The sequence below is a fragment of the Meles meles genome, chromosome 12 (genome assembly GCF_922984935.1).
Source record: "Meles meles chromosome 12, mMelMel3.1 paternal haplotype, whole genome shotgun sequence".
Lineage (NCBI taxonomy): Eukaryota > Metazoa > Chordata > Mammalia > Carnivora > Mustelidae > Meles > Meles meles.
This window is the reverse complement of record NC_060077.1, coordinates 13669053-13682943: the sequence shown is the minus strand read 5'-3', so window position 1 is coordinate 13682943 and position 13891 is coordinate 13669053. Positions and strand designations below refer to the sequence as shown.

Below are 13891 nucleotides of genomic sequence, written 5' to 3'. Positions count from 1 at the left end.
CGCATCTGAAGGAAAACCCAAGTGCACTGTGAATCACACACGGTCTCTAGGACGACCATTTTCCCTGCGGTGCTTCTTGTCCCTGGGAGCCCCTCGCAGCTGGGGCGTGCTTTGTGAGGGTCATGAGGACTGATGGCTTCTTCTGAGCCCCACAGCCCAGCATGAGCGCCCACCTCCCAGCGGCACCCCATTCACACAGGCTGGGATGGACAGCAACTGCGCCCTGAAAATCACCCTGACAACACCCATTCCCTGAGCTCTCCCTACGCGCCCAGCCCTGCGCCCCATGATTCACAGGCATCACCCCCTTGAGCTCAGCGCGGACCTGTCTGTCTAATTCCAAAACCCAAGCTCTTACCTGTGTCACACTCCAGTAAGGAATAAGACTTTCCGGAAAATCTTTATGGTAAGTCTGTTTCTAAGGGGCACGTCTGGTACGCCCAGAACCTTCTTTCTGATCCGTTTATGTAAGAATGATGCTAAATTTTTAGCTTGACCTATAATTGTTGTTCCCAGAGGTCGTTTTCATAAATAACAGATCCCACTGCTGCTCTTGTTTTCTTTCTACCTACCTTCTCTTCTGACGGGTAAAAACCAATTGCTCTCATGACAAAAGGAAGCTCTGACAGGCAAATGTGTTCCGACGCCTTTCTGGTCTCCATTGTATCAATACCTTGACTACGGAGCTGAGAATAGTAAAAATAGTCTTCCAGCTCCTACGTGGAAATAAAATGGAAACACAACACACATTTTGGCTTTAGTCTGAAGCATCCATTAGGACTCCAAGGGCATTGTCTAGAAAAGTACATTTCGAGCTCAGTGGGGAAAAGAGATTGGGAAAAAATCGAGAAGGTTCACCCCAGGCACATTTGTTTTACAAACATAACTAGATGTTACCAGCAAGTGTTTACTCTGAGGACAATTACCCTGTAGAATTTTCCTTCCCTGCCACCAGCCACCAGACCATAGAACGGGGTCAAGTCTTCGCCCCCAAGAGAAACAGCCGCGTCCAGTGCTCTAGAATAACAGAAACACCGCTGTTAGAAGGCGCGAGCGCAGGTCAGCTGGCGTCGCCTAGCACCATGGGCCTCGCAGGGCATTATAGTGCCCGTACAACTAGGGGCTCTAGAAACCTGTTAGGAAGGGTCCCTCGAAAATGAGGCTGAAAACAACAAATCCCATCTCCATGCAGAATCTGATGGTACAGGGCACCCACCTTAATGACGGTGATACTCTCTCGCTGATGACAGGGCAGGCACCTGGCAATTTGTCTGCAGTGTTTGGGGAGCACGGCTCTCCTGAGGGAGTGAGGGAGGGCTCCTGTGTGCTGAACCCACAGTCCTCCCCAGCTGAGCAGCTGCACCCGTAACGTGAGCTCTGCATATGGCCGGAGCCAAAAACCAGGGTAAGTGCAGGTACACTGCCAACACTAATTGCTTCCATAAAAACTCGGGAGGCCACCAGGGACCCACGCCAGTCAGATAAAAATAACCCTCTGCTCTCTAACATGGGGTCAGGCTTTCTAAAAATAGGCACTGTAAATGGTAAGAAAACCTACTTTTTGTATGAGACTGACTTTGCCCCATACAAAATACACGTAATACGAAGTCATCGTAATAATCCACTAACTGGATTTCTGCTAATCAGGCCATTAGCCTCTTTGTGGGGTTATTAAAACACACTTCAGTGTAGACCACAGCGGCGAAGTGGTTTAAGTATCCAGAATCTGGGGTCAAAGGGACAAGCGTGAGCCTTGGCCCTGACACCTGCAAGCGGCATGATCGCGGGCGAGTGACAGCCTCCCTGAGCTCCTGTTTTCTCATCTGTAGAATGGGAGTGATTACAGGTCTGCCTCGCGGGGTGGTTGTGGAAACGGACTGAAGCCACATAAAGGGCTGGACAGACACAAAGCCCTCCGTTCTCCTGCGAGGAGCTTCTGTTAGGCTGTGCTGTCGAATCTGAAAGCCCGGGTGTGAATCCCAGTCTCTCCACTGACTCCAGTGCCCGGAAGGGTCCTTTAACACCCGGGAGCTGGTTTCTGGACACATGGGGATGCCGTGTGGGGATACCAGTTGTCTCTGCCTCCCAGGATGGCTGTGAGACGAAATCAGGCAGCGCATGGAAGGCAGGCAGCATAGGGCCCGGCCCAGAGAAGGCTCGGTATGAGGGAGTTAGGGTTATTCTTCTCTGTTGAATGGGGTATCAGTACACACCGATGTCTTTCTCCAAATAGCCACAAGACCGACTTGGCCCCCTTACCAGGCCCTGCGTAAGCAGGCAGAGTTGGCATCTGGGGGGCTGTGTGTTCTTCAGGTGGGTCCGAGGCCTCCTCTGCAGCAGGGACCAGCCCCCCCTCCCCAGCTCTCTCTCGGCTCTTATATTCGTCATGGAGGCAGGTGTCTAGCTGAGAGGCCTCCCCCTCTGTGACCTCCGGGCATTGCCCAGGATCTCTGGGAGGCCACTTTTAGCCAAATGGCTTGGGAACAGGGCCAGGTGAAGGCCAGAAGTGATGCAGAGGAGCCTGTCACTACCAGGACTGCCTGGAAATGACTTCCAAGAGCTCCAGCTTCCAAGAGCTCTCCCTGGGAATAGCTCGCTGGTGGTCAGGACTGTCCTGCACCTCCTGCTTCCTGGCCACTGCCAACAGACACGGGACAGCCAGAGGGACAGGACGGGGGTGGTCCAATCGGAGCCAGGGAAAGAGACCCACTGTCTCTGTGGTGCGAGCAACAGCTTGTGGGATCTGAGAACTGTCAGTGGCCATGGTCGTGCTGGGCGACAAAATCCAGTTGTACCGAGAACAAAGCCGAGAGCAGAGCCGGGCAGAGAGTGAACGCTGAGTGCATACCGTTCTGGCTCTTCCCACAGGACGGACCGAAAGATGCCCATGACCGTCTCATGAATTCCCCTTTGTGCTTAAGCTGGGTCTCTAATGCTTGCAACAAAAAAGGGGTTCATTAGGGCACAAAGGGAAGCACGTTTATAGAAAAACCTACTGTGTGCTGAGACATACAGACAGTACTTCCGGGAAATGAGCTCAGTCAGGGGAAGCAGCAAGTACTGTGACACATGGTTAAGTGTGCACAAATGCTCCCCAGGGGAGGAGGCGCAGGGGCGGGGAGAACAGCAGCGGTGGTAACCTTTACTCTCAAAATGGTGGTGGTAGGGGCGCCTGGGTGGCTCAGTGGATTAAGCCGCTGCCTTCGGCTCAGGTCATGACCTCAGGGTCCTGGGATCGAGTCCCACATCGGGCTCTGCTCCGCAGGGAGCCTGCTTCCTCCTCTCTCTCTGCCTGCCTCTCTGCCTACTTGTGATCTCTCTCTCTGTCAAATAAATAAATAAAATCTTAAAAAAAAATGGTGGTGTTATTCCCATTTAACAGATGGAGACACTAAGACCCAGGAGTTAAGGGACTAGCCTGAGGACATGCCACAAGCAGGAAGGAAAGGTGGTATTTAAATCGGGTCTTTCTGCTCTTGTCTGAGCACGCAGCAGGACTAGAGGTGGGTGTGAGCTTGAGCATCAAAAGTAAAGGGGGGTTTTAAAACAGGTGCCAGACAAGGGGAGGAGATGGAGGGGCATGCCAGCAAAGACGGGGCAAAGGCCGAGTATGTGTGGACTGAACCCTAGGAGAAGATGCCAGGGAGGGAGGGGTGCGCCTGGGAGAAGGGCGATGTGCCGCGGGGATGGTATCTGGCCCAGGAGCACACGGATGGAAATCATGGGAACGTGAGAGGACGCAGCATCTTAGTTTCGCCCTATGACTCCCCCCGTCGGTAGACCAGCAGGGAATTGTGTTTGTTTACTTGTTTAGCATTGTTACATTTCTTCCCATTAGTGAAGCACTGAACATATTAAGACACCAGAAGCAGCAATGAAGTGCTAATTAGTTTATAACGATCCTTTGTCCCCACAACAGATTAAATTGAAATTCTCAGAAGCCTGGACTCTGGCCAGGCCCAGGAAAGCCATTGGGAAGCGGGTGCCTTTTTTTTTTTTTCCTTTAATCTCTACGATGATTACAGAGAAGAGGACAAAATGAAAAGGAGGAGATTTTGTTCTGTCCCCAGGGTGTGGCTCACTCCCACTGTCCCAGGTGACAGACTAGCTGCTAAGGAATCAGGCAGCTCCTTCTGGACACACCATCGGGAAGTGCCAATGCGCGAGCTCACCTCCCGCTTCTAAATTCCCACATTCCCAAGATCTGCTGTCTTAGCTGAAGGCAGAGGTGAAGGTCAGAGCTCTGACTGCACCTGAAACCAGCGTGGACCCAGAGCAGATCTACCTGGCTCTTCCTGCCCCTGTTTAAGAAGCTTCGATGTCTGCCATAAAAGGGCGATGTGCACTTGGCCCATGAATTGAAGGAAGGAAGGATTCTTTGGGAGGGAAGGGGCCTCCGAGCTGTCGGTACCCAGCTCTTGAGTGTGACGCCGTGAGGCAGGAGGCTCTCTGAGAGGCAGGGGCTGGGAAAAGGCGCCCACGGGTGGCAACCGGCTCTGCCCCATGGCAGCTCAGTGAATCTGGGTAGACGAGAGGCCTGCTGTAGCACTCGCCCCCTTTTTCAGTAAGGCTCTTTAATAAGGCCTTCATAAATTGGAGAGAGAAACTAGTTAATGTACTGAGCCCCTAGCTCTGCGTTATTCAATCCTTACAAGAATCCTATAAAAGTCCCTATTACTATGTGCCTCCCTCCCACCCCCCGCATTTCACAGACAAGGAGTCTAACGAGCAGAGATGTTAAGAAATGGGTCCTAGGTGTCAGAGCCGGCAGAAAGAAGGCTCCACACCCGAACCCATGTCTCTTTGACCTCAAAGTCCGAGTACTCAGCGGTGTTCAAGCCTGGACCTCTCTGGCCTCACCCAAGGCAGAGTCTCAGCCCAGGGCAGGTGAGTCAGAAGAGCAGACTGGAAACACACGTTACTAGGAATACCATTGCTTTGAAGATTTGGGCAAGATCTTTCCAGCTGGCGTAAATCCGCAGACAACAGTGCGGGAAGTATTTCAGGGGCCGCGTGTGAACAAGGCGGAGTCACGCCACCTTCACAGCAACCCCTATTGGTCCCTGAAGCAGAACAGTAACCTTCTGTCTGTGCCCACGTATAGGCAGATGTCGTGGGGGAGAAACCTGAAGGCTGGGCCCGAAGTAGGGGCCCGACACCTACCTGTCTGCTGTGGCTGGTTAAAAACAGGGGGTCTACAGCTGACCCCTTCTTTGTGGGGTCGAGCTTCTCGCCTGATCACTTACCTTAAGTTGATTTCCCACTGCACCACCGATCGATCCTGTCCTCCCGCCGTGAAGGCCCAGCAGCCGTCATAGGAAAGGGCCATCCCTGCCACCCCACCGGGATGGCATATGATGGCAGATGTCTTGTGTGGATTGCCATCAACTGGTAAGATCTGAAGTCCAACCTAGAGAGGAACAGGTCATTGGAAATTCGGATTCAGATGACTGGGCCCCAGGCTCAGGTCTGGCACACACACACACACACACCCCTGTGGGGTCTTCCCTCAGGAGAGAGAAGTCAGGTTTGCGGTAGCAACACAGGAAGGAAACTTTTACTGGTCTTCCTAGTCAGACGTCCAAGGTTTTCCAGGATAGTTCTGGAATCCTATGATTTTATGCTTTTCAACAGATTATTTATTAAACGTAGAACCAAGTGTAGCTAGTTTGCATGTCTTTATGAGATTTTTTCCATGTCAATAAATCAGAAAGAAAAAAAATACTTTGGGGACCCCGTGTCTTCATGGGAGTACGGAAAATGCAGTAACTCTGCTCAGAAATGCTTCCTAAGACCCAATTTTCTTTCACTCGTTTATGGCAATTTTCAGGGTCACTGTGGACCGAGAGGAAGGAGGTCAGAGCTCGGCTATGACCCCTGGCATCCTGGAGTCTGATCCTCGCTGGGGCTGACTGCTACCCAAACCACACAGAGCCGTCTCCCGGAAGCAGAGAGCCAAGGGCTGATACCTTGTCCCTGTTAATAAACACCATGTAGCGTTTCTGCAGTTCCAAGGTGCTTTTCACTGGGAGGATTTGTATCTGCTCAATGGGAGAGCCAAAAACCGGCCCAAGAAGCGTCTTTCTGCATGAGAACAAAAAAAAAAAAAGAAAGAAAAAGAAAAAAAAACAAACACTTTTTTTGAATTCCACAAATCTGAACTAGCTGACTAGCTAACTTTCATGAGACCGCACACATTTTGCATTCCCAATTTCCTGTCCTGTCACTCAGCAAAGAACCTCTCTCTCAGCCGCTGCTAACAGCCGCCATAAATGAGGAGCAACAGCTCCAAACAGTAAATGCTCCAGGGAAAGTCTGATTGTGAAGAATGCTTTCCGTAGTGGAGGCTCTGACTTTCCTCCTTGACAGCTGAGTGAAGGGAACATTATGCCTGGAGAACGCGTATAGGAACAAGGGACGGGGAAAACGTGGTGAGGAAGTGGCACGCATTGGCAGGGTGTAGGGAGACACCCCTCCCCCAGGGGCAGGCCGGGAGATCAGAATGAGGGGCTGCCCACGGCTCCAGACCGCTGAAATACATGCACCTGACTCCAGATGCAACACACAGACTTGCAAAACACCGTCTGTGAAAACAACTGTGATGAATCATGCCCGGCAACGGTCAGGCTTCTTTAGCTCAGACTCTGCTAGGAATCTGATCCCAGGCGAGGCTCTGGGACATTACCCGCAGCCCAGACAGGAGCTTCAGGACCGCTGGCTCCCACAGGCACCTTCTGAGGCCTCGAAGGCGTCCTGCTGTGTTTAATTCTTAATTATGAATCCTTTTTGCTTTTCATCGGGTCCCACAAGATTGAGCACACTTCATAGCCTACGAAGGCTGGATCTTCTCCCATTTGAGGTCAGCGGCTATTGCAAACTTTTTTATGATAAGCCCCTCGTTGTTTAGATATGTTTTTGTCCTGGGGCCCCCATGCCCAGCCCATGTCTGGCGAGGACAGTACACACTCCAGGCGTGTGCACTGACTAAATGAAGCACAAATCCATTAAGCAGTCTTTTTTAAGGCCCCCCTGTGCCAGGCTCTATGTGAGAGGCCTGGGACACACACGTGAATGAGGTTTGGTCACTGCCACTGAGCTCACAGCCTGACAAGAGATGACTGACGCGGAAGCACCGTGAGGGGAGAGGTGTAGGAACGAGCAAGTGCAGGGCGCCGAGACTGCTCTGAGGAGGGAGACGTGCGAGCTGGGTCTGCTGTGGTAAGTTGGAAAGGTAGAGAATATGGAAGAGACAGACAACAGGCAGCAAACAGAGGTGGCACAAGGCCGCGGGAAGTGGGCTGTTGTTGGGAAACAGAAGAAAATGTAAAGGGGCAGGAGCGGGAGGAGGAGGGCAGTGAGCTGGGCAAGGGGGTCAGGGCCAGCTGTGAGAGTGCCACGGGCAGGGGACAGTCAGGTTGGTGATCCGCAGTCAGGTTCATACACATGGAGACTCAGGTAAGGTGTCAGACATGCTAAATGGCCGCCTGAGGGACCATGCACCAGCTAGCTGCAGGTCACCCTGGGTAGGGATGTCCGAGGGCTTCCCCCAAGCATCACCAAGTGGACAGAGGTAGGGAGAGCACAGCTAGGGGCAGATTCTGGTTTGAATCCCAGCTCGGACCCTCAGAGGAGGGGCAAGGCTGTGGAGAACGTGCAACCATCACATACTGCTGGTGGGAATGATACTCGGCGGCATTGCTTTGGGAAACAGTCTGGCGGTTCCTCAAATGGTTAAACAGAGTTACCATGTGACCTGGCCATTCTGGTCCTAGGTCTTTGCCCAAGAGAAATGAAACAGGTGTCTGCCTGGAAACCTACACAAAAATGTTCACAGTAGCCCTGAACAGAGACGACCCAAATGTCCGACAACACGTGAAGGGATAAATAGGGTAGGTTTAGACCATGAAATATGATCCAGCCGTAGAAAAGGAAGGAAACACTGACACGCACTATAGCATGGATGAGCTCTGAAGAATCTTGCTAAGTGAACGAAGCCAGACACAAAAAGCCCCATGCTACATGGTTGCACTTATATGAACCTTCCAGGATAGACAAATCCACAGAGACAGAACACAGCTTGGCAGTTGCCCGGGGTGGGGCAGGAGTGGGGGAAGGGAGGGAGGGAATGGGGAATGACTGCTCATGGGTATGGGGCTAAATAAATAAAACCTTTAAAACATTTTAATAATAGGTAATAATAATAATAGGGGCTTATTTTCAGGGGGATGGAAACGCTCTTGAATTAGATAGTAGTGATGGTTGCACAACTTGGGGAATATGATAAAAGTCACTGAAAAGGGGTAAATTTTATGATATGTAAATTACATCTTAATTTAAATCATAAATAAGAAAAAGGGAAAAAAAGTCAAACTAAAAATCAGCCTCCCGTTTCCTCAGGTTCCTTGCCAGCACATAGGGACAATGACACGCCTACCCCGAGACTGTGTGAGCAGTAAGTGTGTTAAAATACATCAAGTGCTCAGAATAATTTCCGGCACATAGGAGGACCCATGGAACTGCACCTCGTATTTGTTAAACGTATCTGACGGTTTTGTAAAGTTAATATCTTTTGCTTCTGACTGAAAAATGTCACTTCCTCCTTGAGAACCATTTCAGACATTTAGACACGCAAAAGCCTGATCATCTACCCAGACCCCCACATTGCCACACCCTTGAGTCCCCGGGGACTCGAGAATTTCTTTTATATATTCTAACTTATATAGTTTTGTGTGTAAAGTACATGAATTATAGGAATGTAATTTTATAGGAAAATAAATTATGTCTTGGGAGCTATTTCCATGTCACTACACAGACAGCATACATTTTTTTCTTTTCTCAAAGCAGCATCGTGTTTCAGCATAGTGACGAGTCATCATTTAACTAATCCCCTATTAATGGACATCTGGATTGTTTCCATTTTTGAAAGTCTTTTCGAGCAAGACATCCTTTTACTTATGTCTCGGCGTATTGTGTGAGGGCTTCTGTGGGCTACATTCCTAGACATCAGAAGACAGGATACGATTTAGCAAAGGGAAACAAAGCGCTCTCCCAAAAGGACACCCTTGTTTCCGTGTCCCCCCCAACAGCCAGTGGGAGTGTCCACCCGCTTATACCTTTGCCAACACCGTGCCCTGTCAGTCATTTTTATTTCGCTAATCTGATTTGTGAAAAATGGGGTTTTGTTTTCATCTCCATCTTTGATACCCAAGTGAACATCTGCTCATAGGTTTATTGGCTTTTTTTCTGCTAACTGCCTTTCAAGTTCTCAATATTTTAAGTGCATTTTAAAATTGCTTTTTATTTATCATGAAGAGACAATGCCTTCCCAATTAAGCTGTGGTTATGAGGCCTTGTTATTCCTACCACTTAAAAGATGCTTTATGGGGACGACTGGGTGGCTCAGTGGGTTAAGCCTCTGCCTTTGGCTCAGGTCATGGTCTCAGGGTCCTGGGATCAAGGACTGCATCAGGCTCTCTGCTCAGCGAGGAGCATGATTCCCCCTCTTTCTCTGCCTGCCTCTCTGCCTACTTGTGATCTCTCTCTCTGTGTCAAATAAATAAATAAAATCTTTAAAAAAAAAAAGATGTTTTATGCAAGGGCTTTACTTTGGGGTGATGGGGGTGTTCTGGAACTAGATACATGGTTGCATGACATTGTGAATGCATTAAATGCTACTGAAGTGTTGACTTCAAAATGGTTAGGTTTTTAAAAAGATTTTATTTATTTATTCAAGGGGGGGAGGGGCAGAGAGAGAGAGGGAGAGAGAGAATCTCAAACAGACTCCCCCTGAGTGCAGAGAACCCCATGCAGGGCTCCAGCCCATAATCCCAAGATCATGACCGGAGCTGAAATCAAGAGTCAGACACTTAACTGACTGAGCCAACCAGGCAAACCTAAAATGGTTAGTTTTTATGTTTTATGTTATTGAATTTCACTCTGATAAATTATTTTTTTAAAAGATGCTTTATGAAAAAAATTTTTAAATAAAAATTAAAAGGGGCACCTGGGTGGCTCATTCGGTTTGGTGTCTGCCTTTGGCTCAGGTCATGATCCCGGTGTCCTGGGATCAAGCCCTGTGTCAGGCTTCCTGCTCAGCAGGGAACCTGCTTCTCCTTCTCCTCCCTGCTCATGCTCTCTGTTGCTCTCTCTGTCTCTCTCAAATAAATAAGTAAAATCTTATTAAAAAAATGAAAATATTCCTTATGCTAATTTCCAATTGATGGTCAGTGGCAGAGATTCCAAACTGTGTGGCTTGAAGTCCCTGCTTAGTAACTGTCAGCAGGAACTTCGAGCCTGGGACCCTCCATCCCCAGTCTACCTGCCTGGTGAACTCGGATTTACTCAGGACTTGCATATCCATGGGATATTCCATTCCCAAAAAGTTTGTGTCTGTTAAAGATGATGTATGAAGATTCTGAGATCTTCCTAAAATTCCTTTTCTACCTACTTCTTTCAAATGTCTCCTTCCCAGTGTTTTAATATTTTTTTTTAAATGGTGCTGAATTTCTCTCCTATGCCTGCCACATGACATGGCATTTCTCAATCGTTTTTCCTTATATCCTTCTGGAAACAAATGTTTAAAAAAGAAGAAGATGATGATGATGATCTTGGGTGATGCTGACCTTTGAGGACCAGAACCTGATCTTCCTCCGGCACGGGGCCAGCTGCTGTTGGCGTCTCACTTCCTTCTCTCAGGTGAGGTCCCTAATGCGTTCTCACCTGTTGCTCCAGCCTCTGAGCCTCTGTTCTTTCCGGCCATACCCACGAGGCAGCCAAACCACAGATGGAAAGGGACGCCCTCTAGGGCTGACTAGGTAGGAGCCCACGGCCAGGACTGCACCTGGGCCACCCAGTAGTGCCAAGTAGAGGACGGGGTCAGAATTAGGCTCATGGTTTCAGTTCCACCCCATCCTGAGCACAAGTTCCGTCACTGCTCTGAACCTCAATGGGATATTACTTGAGAAGGGGGAGAATTGTTGAAGATGAATGCGGAGCCCGGTGCAGAGGTGACGCACCACGATCTGTATCTGTCACGAGGAGCAAACCTAGGGAGCCCCGGGCCTAGCAGCACAAGGGCCAAGCACAGACGTTGACCTATTTCAAGATGGAGGAGCTGCTGCTCTGAGATGAGGAGCTTTGGATGCCCTGGGCTCCATCCATTGGCCCCTCCTCTATATGCTCGTCCCTTCTGGAATCTTCTCTTGTCTTATGGCTCTAAAGCAACATGTGCTTCAGACCTCAAATGTGGACCTCCAGCCCAGGCTCTCCCACGAACTCCACTCCCCTACCAAGAGGCCAGTCCTGGGGCGGCAGGAACACAGCTGTCGGCATCCCTACCTTCAGCACCTCGGACAGAACCTGGCTCAGGTAGGGGCTGGGTAAACACTGAGTGAACACATGCATGCCATCAGGTAAACTTAAAAACTCCTGTAGGAAGCAAGAGTAAGGCAAATCGCACAATGAGGGGCCCCTGTTGGCTCAGTGAGGAAAGCCTGTGATTCTTGATCTCAGGGTTCAGTTTGAGCCCCACAGTGGGTATAGAGATCACTTTAAAAAAAATAATAAAATCTTTTTTAAACATCGCACAATTGATACCATTCAAGTGAAAACACATTTTTTACGCAGGAAGGAAAGATAGGAGAGTTTATAAGGCATCAGCGACTTTGCGGGGTCCTTCCCTGGGTCTCAGGCCCTGAGCTCTGGCTCCCTTATCTCCGTGGAGGGCTGGGCTCAGAGGCAAGGGCTCTGGATTCATATCCTGCCTCTGGCGATTTCCCAGCCACGTGACCCTGGGTGAGACTTACTCAACTCTTCTGCACCTGGGTTTCCTCCCCTGGATAGTGAGGGTCTGCTCACGGGTCTGTAAGCTGGGATTTAAAGAAGATGGGGATGGAGAAACCAACGGAGGCATCACACCAGCGGGAAGCTGTTCGCGCTTACCGGCACATTTTGGTGGTAGAATTAAAAAGTTTCACTTTGTAGCCGCTGTTGCAAACGAGCAGGAAGAGCTCCTTGGTGAGCGGTGGGTACCAGACCATACAGGTGGGATAGTTGCCCTGGTCGGTGCAGTGAATGTCCAGGACCTCCAGGTTGTCTCTGCAGCTCTTAAGAAGATTATATTCAATCTGCAGAGGAGGCCAGAGAGACACACATGAGGCTTGAGCCAAAGAAGGCAGCCAACAGCCCTGTTCTGGGGGACAGTACTGGTCCCCCAAAGAGAAGACTTGCCTAGACCCTCACGCCTAACAGGCTGCCCTGATGAGCATTCCTTATAAGCAAAGACGATGAGCTGCTCTAAAAACACCACGCCACTTAACCCTCCTGACCCCTGCCAAGTCATACTGTTGTGCCCATTTTACGGATTAGAAAGCAGAGGTTCAGAGAGGTTCGGTGGGTTGCTCAAGGTCACGTAGCTAAGAAGTGGTAGGATGAGAATTCAAATTTAGGTCCAACAGATCCCAAAACCTGAATTCTCACAGTTGTGTCCTACCGTCTCCCTTACCATTATCTTGGGAACTCTTCGAGGGTAGGAATAAATTCATACCTAATCTCTACACTTGACCGTCATAAATTGGTAGCTTGCTGAATTTCATCCATAGGCAGGTTTTGGTGGCCAGACCATAATGAATGGATGACTGGATGGCCAATAAAGGAGAGATGGGAATGGAAGAAAGGGAAGGAGCGAGGAACAATGTTTAGATGCACAGATACAGATCTTTGACTCGCAGTGGGGTTATGTTCCAATAAACCATTTTAAGTTGAAACGGTCATAGATGAAAATGCACTTAATATGCCTCCCCTACCGACCCCACACCCTGACCTGGCCTACCCTAATTGTGCTCAGAACGCTGACGTGAGCCTACAGTTGGGCAAAATCACCTACCACGAAGCCTGTTTTATAATAAAGTGTTGACTACCCCATGTGATTGATTGAACTCTGTCCCGAGCGTGACAGACGGAACGGCTCGGCTGTGTGGGTGCAGCTGGCTGTTCACCCTCACAGTCACATGGCTGACGGGGAGCTATGGCCGCTGCTCAGCATCACAACAGAGGGTGGGACCACAGGTCACGAGCTGGGGACAAGACCCAAAATCAAAATGCCAGGCGTAGTTTCTACTGGAAGGAGTACTGCTTTCACGCATCCTCGAGACCAAGTGTTGACTCAGAGAGCTTTATGCTACCTCACTGTACATTCATTTTCTCCAACAAGGACCCAGACTGGGGGCCCGGTTCTAGGCCAGATGCAAGGGACACAACAAGAATGAAACACAGGGGTGAGGTAAATGGACATTGAACAGCTCACCAAGAGCCTGTCCCTCCCGAGGCTCAGCAGTCTCGGCTCGTTGCTGTCCAGATGAACCCCAAACAGGAGACTGCGGATGCTTTTGCGATGAGAACGAAGCCTTGCCAGGTATTCCCAGACCCGGTGTCCATTTCTGACTACCACCATGTAAACGGCCACAGTAAAATACACGTCCTGAATCGGAGCCAAAGAGCAGAAGTTATTCCTTTTTCAGTTTTGTAACTTAAAAATCATCACCATGTTTTTCATACTAATGTTGCCCTTACAATATTTTATCCAAAAGGATATTTTAGTCTGTCTGAGCAAGTAATAAAATCACACCCATTTTATAGATGGGAACACTAAGGTTAAAAGTAGATAACCCACAAAGGTGGGGGGGGGGTGGTTTAAGAAAGCATCTTCCTGACACTGGAGCCTTAGGCTTCTTTCCAGTCCCCACCTCATTCTGTATGGAAATCTGAAACCCTGACTCTTTTTGCTTTTGTCCTCCCTTCTCTGTATCCAGCCACACAAAATGAAAAAGGTACGAGCATCACGGCTGACAGTAAGTCGGGAGTGTGCGCGAGACCAGCCTGAAGGGAAAGGGAC

The 13891-nt window shown here is 49.6% G+C and overlaps 1 protein-coding gene across 2 annotated transcripts in view; it reads right to left on the bottom strand.

The window, feature by feature from the left end:
• The window catches only part of CFAP251 (cilia and flagella associated protein 251), a 65133-nt gene that overhangs the window by 22926 nt on the left and 28316 nt on the right, over positions 1–13891 (bottom strand). For both annotated transcript variants that reach the window (XM_046025304.1, XM_046025302.1), the window contains exons 13-18: positions 13304–13477; positions 11941–12125; positions 5970–6084; positions 5247–5410; positions 927–1017; positions 573–716 (exon numbers count right to left, since the gene is read on the bottom strand). In XM_046025304.1, coding sequence (XP_045881260.1) covers positions 573–716; positions 927–1017; positions 5247–5410; positions 5970–6084; positions 11941–12125; positions 13304–13477 — 873 coding nt within the window. The remainder of the gene's footprint in view (positions 1–572; positions 717–926; positions 1018–5246; positions 5411–5969; positions 6085–11940; positions 12126–13303; positions 13478–13891) is intronic.